This window comes from Xenopus laevis, chromosome 6L (assembly GCF_017654675.1).
Source record: "Xenopus laevis strain J_2021 chromosome 6L, Xenopus_laevis_v10.1, whole genome shotgun sequence".
NCBI classification, from domain to species: domain Eukaryota; kingdom Metazoa; phylum Chordata; class Amphibia; order Anura; family Pipidae; genus Xenopus; species Xenopus laevis.
This window is the reverse complement of record NC_054381.1, coordinates 23,445,345-23,459,730: the sequence shown is the minus strand read 5'-3', so window position 1 is coordinate 23,459,730 and position 14,386 is coordinate 23,445,345. Positions and strand designations below refer to the sequence as shown.

General features: G+C 37.5%; 1 protein-coding gene across 6 annotated transcripts in view; it reads left to right on the top strand.

Moving 5' to 3' along the window:
* The window catches only part of wac.L (WW domain containing adaptor with coiled-coil L homeolog), a 35,423-nt gene extending 24,687 nt beyond the window's left edge, over positions 1-10,736 (top strand). For 4 of the 6 annotated variants that reach the window (XM_018267207.2, XM_018267201.2, XM_018267203.2 and 1 more), the window contains 6 exons: positions 3,016-3,138; positions 4,775-4,923; positions 6,296-6,414; positions 8,371-8,557; positions 9,510-9,637; positions 9,744-10,736. In XM_018267207.2, coding sequence (XP_018122696.1) covers positions 3,016-3,138; positions 4,775-4,923; positions 6,296-6,414; positions 8,371-8,557; positions 9,510-9,637; positions 9,744-9,813 — 776 coding nt within the window. In that variant the 3' untranslated portion in view covers positions 9,814-10,736. The remainder of the gene's footprint in view (positions 1-3,015; positions 3,139-4,774; positions 4,924-6,295; positions 6,415-8,370; positions 8,558-9,509; positions 9,638-9,743) is intronic. The other 2 variants (XM_018267202.2, XM_018267204.2) reach the window with 1 other exon arrangement.
* Positions 10,737-14,386: the final 3,650 nt, after the last annotated feature.

Genomic DNA, 14,386 nt, shown 5'->3' with positions numbered 1-14,386 from the left:
GTGATAAGCTAAAACATTGTATTCTGTTGGCAGATGAGGTCTTTGACTACAGCGATAGCATATAAGAGAGAGCATTGAAGGATAACTAAAAATGTGATTTAAAATCCCATATTTTATATACTGAACTTGTTGCACCAGCCTAAAGTTTCAGCTTGTCAATAGCAGCAATGATCCAGGACTTCAAACTTGTCACAGGGGGTCACCATCTTGGAAAGTGTCTGTGACACTCACATGCTCAGTGGGCTCTGAGCAGCTGTTGAGAAGCTAAGCTTAGGGCTCGTCACTAATTATCCAGCAGAAAATGAGGTTGGCCTGTAATAAAGGCTGATTATTAAATTCTGATGTTAGTTGCACTAGTTTCTGTTCTGCCTTGTAGCAATTATCTGTATTAATTACTAATCAGCCTTATATTGTGACATTTCTATTCTATGTGTACTGTATATTGTGAGTGGGTCCCTAAGCTCAGTTAGTGACAGCAGCACAGAGCATGTGCAGTGATTTGGCAGAAAAGAAATGGGCAGCTACTGGGGCATCTTTGTAGACACAGATCTTTACTGCTAAAGGGCGGTGGTTGCCTTGGGCTGGTACAGAAGCACAAAACACATTTCTAGCTACTTCTTTAGTTAAGCTTTAGTTCTCCTTTTATTGCTGATTTGACCAACTAGTTCTAGGTCTTTGTACTACAGGATTTTCATATTGGAGCAATCTGCACTTGGATATTGTTTGGAAATTTTGGTGCAGTACAGAAGCCAGTGTCAGCGTATGTATAGCTAGTTTTTACTGGTGCATGGGCCTGGTCAGCACCCACGGGATCTGCTGTTTGACCCACTGTTGAACTGAGGGTGGCTGGTAAATTACCCCCAGTGGCTAGTTGCAGGGCCTGCCTCAGCATCACGTAAAGGGGGTTGTTCACCTTCCAACACTTCATTTAGACAGTTCACCAGAAATAAAGACTTTTTCCAATTACTTTCTACTTTGTATGTGTGCCTGTTTTTCTAATATTGAAGTGTAATTTTTCACCTACTAAAGCTGCTCTGGGAGGGGGGGGGGGAGCAGTCGCCAACTCATTAAACTGTTCTAAATTAATACATTTAGTTGATACATTTCTTATCTTTGTATCTTCTGAGTAGAATCTCTGAGTTTCATTACAGGCAGCTGTTAGAATTGATACAATAGTTGCTAATATTCCAGAGATTCTGCTGAGAAATGTACCATATCAACTAAATGTTGCAAAATTATAACAGTTCAGAATCTGCACCTGAATTACTGAGCTGCGAGACTCAATCATTAACATCAAACACTTTAAACATTAGATTTTGGAAAGTAATTGGAAAAAGTCTTTATTTCTGGAGAACAATCTGAAACCAACTGAACTGGAAAAAGTGTTGGAAGCTGAACAACCGCTTTAACATGTTTTTGCTCGCCAATCCATGACATCATTGAGAGGGGTGAGGTGGGCACAGGTCTAATTCTGTCATTGAATGACCTCGTTGGGTTGAGTGTGGTGAACCCCTACATGCAGGGGTTCTCCCTGCTTCACGTGCCTTTTGTGTGCATGGTATTTTGTAGTTTTATTAATGTGGGAGAGGTGCCGAGCTCTAACCAAGCACAAGGCAATTCTAGATTGGAGAGTTTGGGGGAAAGAGGAATATTGTTTTTTACATGCTTGTTGGATTGAGGCCAGGTTGGTGCTGATCAACAATTCGTCCACCCACACATCACTAGTTGCTTATTGATTTATTTTTAAGTTTTGAGGCCAGGTTGGCACTGGTTAACGTTACAGGTTTTATTTTTGCATTTTTAATGTTCAGAAATGCATAGAGAGAAGAAAATTCATAAGGAGAAACTATTCAAAGACATTATGCTGATCACTACTACTTGCTTTTTACTGTATAAAATTAGCGTCACAGAGTTGAAGAATGCAATAAAAGCTTGAATTAATGTGATAGGTATGCGATCTGGAAACCCATTATCCAGAAGCTCCAAATTATGGAATGGTCATCTCCAATAGACTTCATTTTATCTAAATATTCCACATTTTTAAAAATGATTTCCCTTTTTTTTCTGCAATAATAAAACAGTAGCTTGTACTTGATCCCAACTAAGATATAATTAATCCTTATTGGAAGCAAAACCAGCCTATAGGGTTTATTTAATGTTTACATGATTTTCTACTAGAGGTAACTAATAAAAATGTAAATAATGGAAAGATCCGTTATCCGGAAAACCCCAGGTCCCGAGCATTCTAGATAACAGGTCCCATACCTGTATGTCAATACAAAGGCTACTCCCTGCTGCCATCTTGTGGTGTTTTAGTAAACTTTCAAATCCATGCTTTTAATAGATTAAAGATTATTTGATTTGATGAACAATGTCAGTATGTCCTTGTTAATGTTTATATTTTTATAAGGTTTATTTCACCCTGTATTCACTTGAAAGAAAATACTGGGCAGCACAGATTTAAGGTTTCTGTGACCTGAAAAATACCGCGCAGCATAGTTTTAAACTGTTTATGACCTGAACATGCAAAGTGTTTTTGGGTCACAAAATGCTCCCACCTGCATAGTTCTGTGTTCCCATTTGAGTTATTGGAAACCACAGGAGGCAATCACAAGCACTTGTGGCCAGTTAAAATATGCCCGCAGAAAAGTTGGCCCATTTACTACTGAAAGCCGTGTAGAATTTTAGTATTTCTTGTTACGGGTTTTCCCCTTTCATGTTCTGTTCTAGATTTAACAAGTTACTTGTAGCTGATCACATAGTTTAATAATAATAATAATTAGAACAGTTCAGTGTAAAAATAAAAACGAGGTAAATAGGCTGTGCAAAATAAAAAATGTTTCACATATAGCATTTTAATTAATACAATAAATCCTTGGTGTGCCACACATTACTAATATAATGGTATGGGAAACCGTTGTTAATTTCTAATGAATCCGAATGTCACCAGTGTGTGTCCATGTTTGTCCCTTTCTGGCCCATCTTCATATTCATTAACATGCTTATTATCGTTAGTCCTTACAGCGGCTGTGACACAGGCTTCTCTGCAATCGATTCTACATAAGATTCTCACTGCCGGCCCATCAGCCTTCAATATCACCTCTCTGATCTCTCAAGTTGCACAGCTATCGGCACAAGGTGAGAACTTCTTCTGGGCATTTCTTTTTGTACGAGCTTTGCACAGAAATGTTAATTGCTTTTGCTTTAGGGAAGAACACTTTGACATTTTCTCCACTCTTCTCCCAGTTGCCAACTTGTTACAGGTTTGGAGATAAGGAGACTGTTTGTTTTTGCAAGTATGTTAAAGGGGAACGATAACAAAAATAAAAATGGAATATAATCTTGCTCATTCTGAAGTAAGAAACTCTAAATACAATCAATTAAAAATTCTGCATTGTTTCTGAAATAATCAAGTTTATGTTCACTATCCCTCTCTCAGCATCTGTTTTTCTTCATTCTGCCTTCATGCAGCAGTTGGATGTCAGATGAATGATCCAATATATCTTATAGGGGGGGCTCCCTTTCCTAGCAGATGTATTAGAGCTCATTCAAATAACTGATTCCAGTACAAACAAAATCTAACAAAATAACTGCCTTTTGCACAAATTCTGCATGTAGAGACACAGGATTTCTGGTGATTTTAATAGTGAGCTTTAATAGATCTAGGCAAAAGGAGCCCCCTATAAAATATATTGGATCGTTCATCTGACACCCATCTTCTGCATGAAGAGAAAATGAGAAGAAACAGATGCTGAAAGATGAATAGTGAAGATAAACTTGATTATTTTATTTAGAAAGTTTATTATTTAAGTATGATGAAGCTAATATTAATTTTTCATTTTTGTTATAGTTCCCCTTTAAACAGGGAGAGTAATTTGGTTTACTGCCTTCTTCCTATGACCAAAAACATGTAATCCAGTCTCGTTCTGTATTGTTTAGTGACGGACAGATATTCAGAATATGCAGTAGATTTGCAACCCAAGCCCTTTCTATCGGGCTCATGTTACATAAATGGTCTATATTGCCAAGTTTTGGTTTTAAATATTTTAAAAACAACTGTCAACACAGTTTTTTCTGTATGAAACCGGCTAGGCAAAGGTAGTTCTGCTCATTTGGTGACCTTGAGTGTTTGACCCCCAGATCAACAATTTGACTCAATGTAGGGACTTGTGCTCTTCAGGTGAGAACTTTGTCAGTGACTGGCCACAGTTTTTCCAGCTTTTGCAAGAAATATCTTGGAATGACCTAGTACATTATTATAGTACAGGTATGGGATCCGTTATCCAGAAACCAGTTATCCAGCAAGCTCCGAATTACGATATGCAATTACGATTTTATCCAAATAATCCAAATTTCTAAAAATGATTTCCTTTTTCTCTGTAATAATAAAACAGTACCTTGTACTTGATCCCAACTAAGATATAATTAATCCTTATTGGAAGCAAAACCAGCCTATTGGGTTTATTTAATGTTTACATGATTTTCTAGTCGACTTGTTATGATGATCCAAATTACGGAAAGATCAGTTATCTGGAAAACCCCAGATCCTGAGCATTCTGTATAACAGCCCCCATACCTGTACATGTACATTATCTGGGAAGCCATTGTTTATGCCTTATACATAGCTGTTAACTCTGACAATATTTGGTTGACCGCATACAATATTTGTATAGATGATTAAGTGCAGTCGGGAAAATTCTGTAAACATTTGTGTTTTAACTTGAAATAGTTGTAAGTATGGGCCAAAAAATAAAAAAATACCATTGTTTTTCAGCTGCTCAGTCTAATCAGTCTCCAATGTCTCTGACATCGGATGCCTCATCGCCAAGGTCATATGTATCCCCTCGAATCAGCACGCCCCAGACAAACACCGTTCCTCACAAACCTTTGCTTAACACGCAACCTGTGACATCACAGCCAAAGGTAATGCTTACATTCTTTATAGCAACATTTTCTTTTTGCTGAGAGAGAGAGAGAGAGACTCCAATTTGTAGTTAATCAAACAAAATCTTTATTTAGTACATCAATCCAACGTTTCGGCCCACATCAGGGCCTTTTTTTTTAATATATTTTTTTTCAAACAGACCCATCCATGTATTAAAACCAATTGTAATTGAGCTTTTAACTTTACATACGCAAAATCTTTATTAAGAAATAACTTACCGATTCTCCGCTTGCAGTCCTCTTCAGAAATGGTGACGATCCATTATGCTGCGCTCGATTTCTCCTCCCTGGCTATCTCCTATATAAGGCAGGGAGGAGAAAGCGAGTGCCACACAATGGATCGCTGCCATGTCGCAGTTTCTGAAGAGGAGCACAAGCGGATGAATCGGTAAGTTATTTCTTAATACAGACTTTGAGAATTTAAAGTTGTGTCTTGGTGGGTTTTTTTCGTTATGTAGAAATAATTTTTTTTTTTTTACGATTGGTTTTAATAAATGAGTGGGACAATTTGAAAAAAATAAATAAATAAAATATAAAAATAAAACAGAGAGAGAGAGACGTATTTGTCCTTTGGGATTGCCTATGATTAAGTGCTGGGTAAGCATGAAACGCGTTAGGCTCCATGTGGGCTGATTATGTATTTTAAAGGACCATTAACATCAAAATTTTTTGTTAAAACAACCAAGACAAATTAAACTTTAGCAAAGCCTTTATTAAGAAATGACTTACAGAAACTCCACTTCCATTCCTCTTCAGAAAAGGCGACAGGGCCACCATCCATCCTGCAGTGTTCGATTTCTCCTCCCTGGCAATTCTACTGACAGCAGCGTGTTGGCTGGTGGAGCAGGGTTTGTGCTGGCTGTACTGATTCCAGGGAGGAGAAATCGAACACCGCAGGATGGATGGTCGCCCTGTCGCCTTTTCTGAAGAGGCGCGGAAGTGGAGTTTCTGTAAGTTATTTCTTAATAAAGGCTTTGCTATTTAAAAGTTTAATTTGTCTTGGTGTTTATTTTTCTTGTATACTAACGAATTTTCTAACAAATTTTTGATGTTACTGGTCCTTTAATATGACATAAATACATTTTACAACAGCATGAATATAGAGAACATTTTTGGTTTAACATGCAGTAGTCGACTACTTAAGATTTGTGCAGCATGATTTCAGGAGCTTCATTTAACTGAAAAATACTTTGCTCTCTTAACAGACAAGAACTGTTTTGGTTTAATTTTAGTTTGGTGGCCTTCATTAACTCAGTTTGTAGTTTTAAACTCATTAACTGTATGAGAAGGGATTAGCCATCCCCAATAAAAGGTGTCATTGCCACATTTGTAAACAACTGGCATTTTGTAGGTCAGTACCACTGGTTCAAAGCAAGGATCATCCGCACAGACAGTATCTCAGCAGTCCTCTGCTACTGACAAATCCCAAGGGCATGAGCCTGCATCTCCTCGAAACCTGCAGCGTCAAAGGTAAGATGTGTGAAGTTTGCTTTGGCTCTACCCAAGGTTTCACCTGTACACTTCATTGAAATAATTCACTACAGACAAAGTCGTTTCTTAGGAGCAGTCTTAATTTCTTGCAGCTATAGCATCGGGTTATACTGACTGACAGGACAGGGGTTGTTAAAGGGGTGGTTCACCTTTAAAGGGATACTGTCATGGGAAAAAATGTTTTTCTCAAAATGTATCAGTTAATAGTGCTGCTCCAGCAGGATTGCATTGAAATTCATTTCTCAAAAGAGCAAACTTTTTTTTTTTTTTTAAATCTGAAATGGGACTAGACATATTCTGTTTCGCAGCTGCCCCTAGTCATGTGACTTGTGCTCTGATAAACTTCAGTCACTCTTTACTGCAAGTTGGAGTTATATCACCCCACCACCACCACAGTACCCCATCAGCAAAACAATGGGAAGGTAACCAGATAGCAGCTTCCTAACACAAGATAACAGCTGCCTGGTAGATCTAAGAACAGCACTCAATAGTAAAATCCAGGTCCCACTGTGACGCATTCAGTTACATTGAGTAGAAGAAACAGCAGCCTGCCAGAAAGCAGTTCCATCCTAAAGTGCTGGCTCTTTCTGAAAACACATGACCAGGCAAAAAGACTTGAGATGCACCTACACACCACAAATTACAACTAAAAAAAATACACTTGTTGGTTCAGGAATGAAATGTTATATTGTGAATTATTTGCAGTGTAAACAGTGTAATTTAGAAATAAAAACATCATAAAAATTATGACAATCCCTTTAACGTTTAGTATGTTATAGAATGGCTAAAAAAGAAAAACCGAAGGCCATTTGAAAAGTTGCTTAGAATTATAGTTTTTGGATTATTTGCCTTTTTCTTTTGACTCTTTCCAGTTTTCCAATGGGAGGTCACTGGCACTAAAAACAAATACTCTGTAAGGCTACAAATGTATTGTTATTGCTACTTTTTGTAACTCATCTTTCTATTTGGACCCTCTCCTATTCATATTCCAGTCCCTTGTTCAAATCATTGCATAGTTGCTAGGGTAATTTGAAACCTAGCAACCAGATTGCTGAAATTGCAAACTGGAGAGCTGCTGAATAAAAAGCTAAATAACTCAAAAACACAGATCATAAAAGATTAATCCCAATTGCAGATTGTCTCAGAATATCACTCTCTACATCATACTTAAAGTTAATTTAAAGGTGAGCAACCTCTTTAAATGAATTGTTCCAACCTTTATACATTACATTTTTGGCTAACTATATTATAAACATTTTTTTATTTTGCACAGCCTATCTTTTTACACAGTTTTTATTTTCACGCTGAACTGTTCCTTTGAAGTGGACCTGTCACCCAGACACACAAATCTGTATAATAAAAGTCCTTTTTGAATTAAACATGAAATCCAATTTCTATTTTTTATTAAAGCATTCATAGCTGTTGTAAACTCATTTAAAAATCTCCGCTGTCAATCAAATATTGGCTGTCAATCCTCTATGCCCTGGGCAAAGAGGCGGGGCAGACAATTACTTTCACTTTCCATTCAGCACTTCCTAAATGACACTGCTCTCCACATATTCCTCCGTTCTCTATTCATTTAATTGTGTAGCCAGGGCATGGGGATGGACATTGGGTCCCCCATTCTGGTGCACAAACAAGATTTTGTCCTAATAACAGTGTCCACAAAATGGCTGCTGCCTGCTTGCTATAATTATGAATTCCCAGACTGAAGGAAACACGATTCAAATAATTTATATAGTGTAATTAAAGTTCATTTTGCTTGACTAATGTGATAAAAAAGGATTTTGAATAATTTTTTTGGCTGACGGGTCCCCTTTAAGTTTGATTTAATATTTCGGAATTTGGTAACAGACATTTGGCCATTTCCGTATCCAAGGTAACGTGTTTTCTCCCTGAATGCTGAGTGTGCCATCTTTTCCCCCCCACAAAAAGTAGTAGTCAGAGAAGCCCGTCTCCTGGTCCAAATCATAACTCCAGCACTTGTGTATCAAGTACATCTGCACCACAGAACTCCTCTGCCCGATCTTCATGTTCGTTGACGCCTACACTAGCTGCCTACTTCAATGAAAACCTTGTAAAGCATGTCCAAGGATGGCCCGCTGATCATGCAGAGAAGCAGGTAAACACACTTGATCTGCTCTGTGGCTTTCATTAGTTATCAGTGCCTTGATTTTATGCATTTTTCCTGCAGGTTATTGATAGATAGATAGATAATACATTAATAGACAGATGATAGGCGGGTGGGTAGATGATAGATAAATACACTGCCTTGCAAATGTATTCACCCCTTGGCTTTTAACCTATTTTGTTACATTCCAACCTGTAATTTAAATGTTTCTTAATCTTATTTTATGTGATGGAGCTGCACAAAATAGTCTAAGTTGGTGAAATCAAATGAGAAAAATATATATAAAAAAGAATAAAAAAAAAAAAAACTGAAAAATGGCATGTGCATATGTATTCACCCCCTTTGCCATGAAGCCCCTAAAAAATCCTGTCCCATAATTAGTAAAATGAAGTCCAGCTGTGTGCAATCTAATTGTCACATGATCTGTCAGTATATAAACACCTTTTCTGACATGGTACCACAACAAACCTGCAAAGAAAGGGCTGCCCACCAAAACTGACCGAACGGTCAAGGAGGGCATTAATCAGAGAGGCAGAACAGAGACCAAAGGTAACCCTGAAGGAGTTGCAGAGTTCCACAGCAGAGACTGGAGTATCTTTCCACAGGACCACAATAAGCCGTACATTCCATAGAGCTGGGCTTTATGGAAGAGTGGCCAGAAAAACACCATTACTTTAAGTTAAAAATGTGACATTTATATTGTATATCTTCAGTATATTGTGCGTCAATCCCTAAGATCAGTAAGTGACAGCAGCACAGAGAATGTGCAGTGAATCAGCAGAAAATAAGATTGGGAGCTACTGGGGCATCTTTGGAGACACCGATCTTTACTGCTAAAGGGCTTTGGTTGCCTTGGGCTGGTACAGAAGCCCAACACATAATTTACAACATTTCTAGCTACATCTTTAGTTCTCCTTTAAACAATACCTTGTTCTCGTTTCAGGCATCAAGATTACGGGACGAAGCCCACAATATGGGAAGCATACACATGTCTGAAGTTTGTACAGAGTTGAAAAATTTAAGGTCTTTAGTTCGAGTTTGTGAAATTCAAGCAACTTTGCGTGAGCAAAGGTTAGTGGGAATTCATTCTCTGTAGTGAGGGCGTATCAAAGCACCACGCAGGGATGTATGTTTTTATTCTACAATCCATTGACTCTTTCCTTGCCTTGTGTTTCAGGATACTGTTCTTGAGACAACAAATCAAGGAACTTGAAAAACTGAAAAACCAGAATTCCTTCATGGTGTGAAAACCTGACTTGCACAAGGTTTTAGAACTGTAAAAGGAAGAGCCCAGTCTCAAGATTTATGGACTGCTCACGAGCAAGCTTTAGACTGTGGACTCTTCACGGGGTGTGGGGACTGGAGGAAGTCAATTCAGGGGGAGGCAAATACAAGAGCGATTTGTAAAAAAAACCCTGAAATGTAGATTTCTTGTAGATGGATCCTTCACGTTGTAAATATGTTTTGTAGATTGAAGCCATGGGAAGCCCATGTGTATCAGAGCTTTGACATCCAAAACTAATCAATGCTGAGGTGGTTAAATGCCTTTTTCATCTATGCGTCTGAAAATGTAGCTGTTTTTTTTTCTTTTTTTTCTGTTAATTTATCATTCAGAAATCCTCGCTTTTCCAGAAATTAGATGCCAGCAGCGGGCAATGTATCCATGTCTGAAATCTCACAGTCTGGGCAGTGTACAAAAAAACATTTTTCTCATCCGATGCACCACAGCCTTGTGTAAGAGCAGTGCTTTCCTTATTTTTTTTTTTTATTTTATAAAAAATATATCCTATAATTGTTCCTCCCCACGTTCTAGACTCAGTATTTTTTCCCCCCATTTCGTTTATGGCACTGTTGCTATGGCACTTTTTTTTTCCTATTCTCTTTTTCATTCCTGTGTACAGTAGCTTCCATTGCAGTGATTGAGCGAAAGCCACTCGTTTGTATAAATTATTGAAAAAAAAAATGTATTTCCACTCGCACCCTATAAAGAGCTACTCATAGCAGTTGGGCATGTGTGCTTAAAGTACATCATTTGCTCAGTCATATAATACAAAAAAAAAACCACCCTAGCCCAAATAAGATATACATAATATGGTTGTGTGGGGGAACAGAAGAAACCAAGCTAGTCAGATGTGAACTGTATCTGTTGTAATAAACATGTTAAAAGAGAGATCAGCCTATTTACTTTCTTTCTGTGTAAGATACGAGGCGATGAATCCGCGCTTCATTGCAGAGCAACTGCCCAAGGCAGTTTTACAGTACAGGTATGGGATCTGTTACCCAGAAACCCATTATCCAACAATAAAACAGTAGCTTGTACTTGATATAATTAATAAGATGTAATTAATCCTTATTGGAAGCAAAATCAGCCTATTGGGTTTATTTACATGTTTTTGTTTTTTTTAGTAGACTTGGACGTGGTTCACTTTTAAGTTAACTTTTAGTATGTTATAGAATGGCCACCTCCAAGCAACTTTTCAATTGGTCTTCATTGTTTATTTTTAACCGTTTTTGAATTATTTGCCGTTTTCATCTGACTCTCAAATAGGGGTCACTGACCCCATCTAAAATCAAATGCTCTGTAATGCCACAAATTTATTGTTATTGCATATCTTTATATTCAGGCCCTCTTCTATTCATATTCCAGTTAATTGTTAAAATCAGTTTATGGTTACTAGGGTAATTTGGACCCTAGCAACCAGACTACTATAACTGCAGATTGGATAGCTGCTAAATAACTCAAAAAACACAAATGATAAATGAAAACCAACAGCAAATTGTCTCAGAAGATCCCTCTTTACATCATATGAAAAGTTAATTTAAAGGTAAACAACCCCTTTAAGGTATGATGATCCAAATTACAGAAAAATCCGTTATCCGGAAACACCCAGGTCACGAGCATTCTGGATAACCGGTCCCATGCCTGTACAATTTCCAGCCTGATCTCAGTGTGTCCCCAGCAGCTGGCCCGTGTAATGACTTTCTTTTATCTGTCTTGTTGGGTGTCCATTTTTCATTTAATACCGTTTGTGCCGCAGTCTGCTGTCGATTTAACTGTTTTTAGCCATCTCAAACCACTCGCGTTTGTCTACAGATAGTGGAAAGTCTCAGCTTTGTATATTGTTTTCTAAAATATACAAATAAACAGAAAAAAGCCTTCTGTTGATAACTAAAAAGCTTTTTTTTTTTTTTTTTTTTTTACATTTTCTTTTTAAGGGTAACTGTTAATGGGTCAGTTCACTTGTAGATAGGGGGTATCCAGACAATATACAGTCCTAATTTTCCTGGTTCTTAAAGAATCTGATTTTCCAGCCTGACACTTAAGGGGTTATTTATTAAAGTCTGAATGCCAAAAACTTGAAAAATTCAAGTTTTTTCTCCCCCCCCCCCCCCCCCCGAATTTTTAGTGGGAAAAAACCAAATTTTTGTGACTAATTATACCCGCGGATGGAAAAAGTCTGATTTCGAAAATCCAGCATCGCAGACCTGTCAAGTTTTTATACAAGTCAATGGGAGAAGTCCTGAATACATCCTGATCTCTGCTGGGTTTTGTGCAAAAATCCAAAGATTTTGTGTTTTTTTTTGGGCAAAATCCAAAAAAAACAATTGATTTTTCGGGCGAAAAAAACATACGATTCGAATTTTTGGAAGATTTTCACGATTTTTTCAAGTTTTTGTCTGACTTTGTTTTCGGGAAAATGTGCTGATAAATAACAGGAAATAAACGATGCAGATTTGTTCGGAGTATATTTCAGAAAATTACATATTCAGATTTTGATAACTAACCCTCTTAATTGTATTGTAAAGGCCACAATGCCAGGAAAACTGGAAAGCGCAGTCGTCCTGGGGCTCGATTTGCTTGTTAATCACTTGTAGACTTGTATTCATCTTCCTATCTGACATCCAATAGGTTGTCTTGTTGCTAGGGTATGTTGAACCCTAGCAACCAGATAAAGGTTTACATACCAAACTGTAGAGCAACTCAACAAAAAATATGCAAAGAATACAAATCCATTTGCCAGTTGTTAGAACAGCATTTTCTGCGTTGTCATAAGGTTAATTTCAAGGTGACCTGCTTTATAAATAATATACAGGTGTGGAATCCTGAAGCTCTGAATTACCTGAAGCCATCTTCCATAGAAGATAAATTAAATTTATTAAAAAATTCCTTTTTCTGTTATAATAAAACAGTAGCTTGTATTTGATCCCAACTAAGAGATAATTAATCCTTACTGGAAGCAAAACAATCATATTTGGTTTTATCAATGTTTAAATAATTTTTTAGTGGATTTAAGATATGATGATCCAAATTATGGCAAGACCCATTATCCGGAAAACTCCAGGTCCTGAGCATTCTGGATAACAGGTCCCAAACCTGTACTTTAAACAGGGAATAATGCACTCTCTATAATAGCTATAAGGGTATTAGAAGGCAAGATGGAGTTGAACGTGCAAAATATATAGGGAATAAAGTAGCCCCTACTAGGATATTATAAGTTACCGAGGAGTTTCATGACCATATAAAAAGTCGAGGTCAAAGGCCAAGTGTTTTTATACTGGCCATGGGACTCCTCGGTAACTTCTAATATCCTCATATTTTGCAACTGGGGGTACTTTATTTATTATAATACATAAGTTTCAGTGAGTCATGTGACAGAAATGACATCAGAGCTCACCGTTTATAACTGATGACATCAGAACTCATCGTTTATAAGGATATAATTTACAAGATATTCATGGCTTTTGTGTATTATAAGGATATTATAAGTTACAGAGGAGTTCCATGACCATATAAAAACACAAGGCTGAAGTTTTTATACAGGTCATTCAACCCCAAGCTACTACTTAATTTATTATAATACACAAGTTTCAGTGAGTCATGTGACAGAAATTACATCTCTAAGCTCCGATTATAACCAATGACATCACAAGCACCGTTTATAAGGATATAATTTAAAGGATAATCCTGACTCTTGTGTATTAAATGATATATTAAATGGTATAGAACTGCAGGCAGATTATTATACATTGGTCTTGGAACTCCAAGGTGACTTCTGTTTTCCTTGTTTTACAGCAGGTATGACTTTTTATTTTGTAATTCATAGATTTAAATGTTCTAGTAAAATCATTAGGTACCGATTATAATTGATGGCATCACTAAGCATACTTAATTAGAATTAAAATGTATTAAATCACACAGGGTACTTGAATAACAGGTAAAATATAACTAAGACTATTGATCAAGCTCAAACTGGCCCAACAGGATATTTGGGAAAATCATGGTTGGCCCCAAAACAGAAATCTCTAACGGTGCACACAAGGTCCTCACCATGGAGTTGCCTCCAGTTCAATTCATGATGATTGACGATTTCTGCTTTAGCTTACAATGCCTGTGGTTCTTAGCTTGGAAACAGACAGCCCAAACGTAGAACCGGGACAAGCAACAATCTCGCCACTGTCATCGCTTGTGCCAGAACCGAAAGAATTTATATCTTCTGAACCATCTACGTGGGATTTGCAGTAAGTGCAAAACTTTAGAAACAGGACAGAACAAAGTAGAAGCGAGTGAAGACTACACTGCCCCATGTGCTCCTCGGTCAATTGGATTCAGTTACTTGAAGGTAAAAACATGGCACAATATCAACATATTATAATGCGTACGCCCCTTAATGCCCTGCCGTGGGGATTACTGCTATTCATATGTATCATTCCCCTCTAAGGGTGGTGGCATATGTGAAGATTCGGGGGAGATTAGTCAACCAGCGACAAATCTCTCTAAACTAATTTCGCCGAAATGCTGTACCGTTAGACGGATGGCAT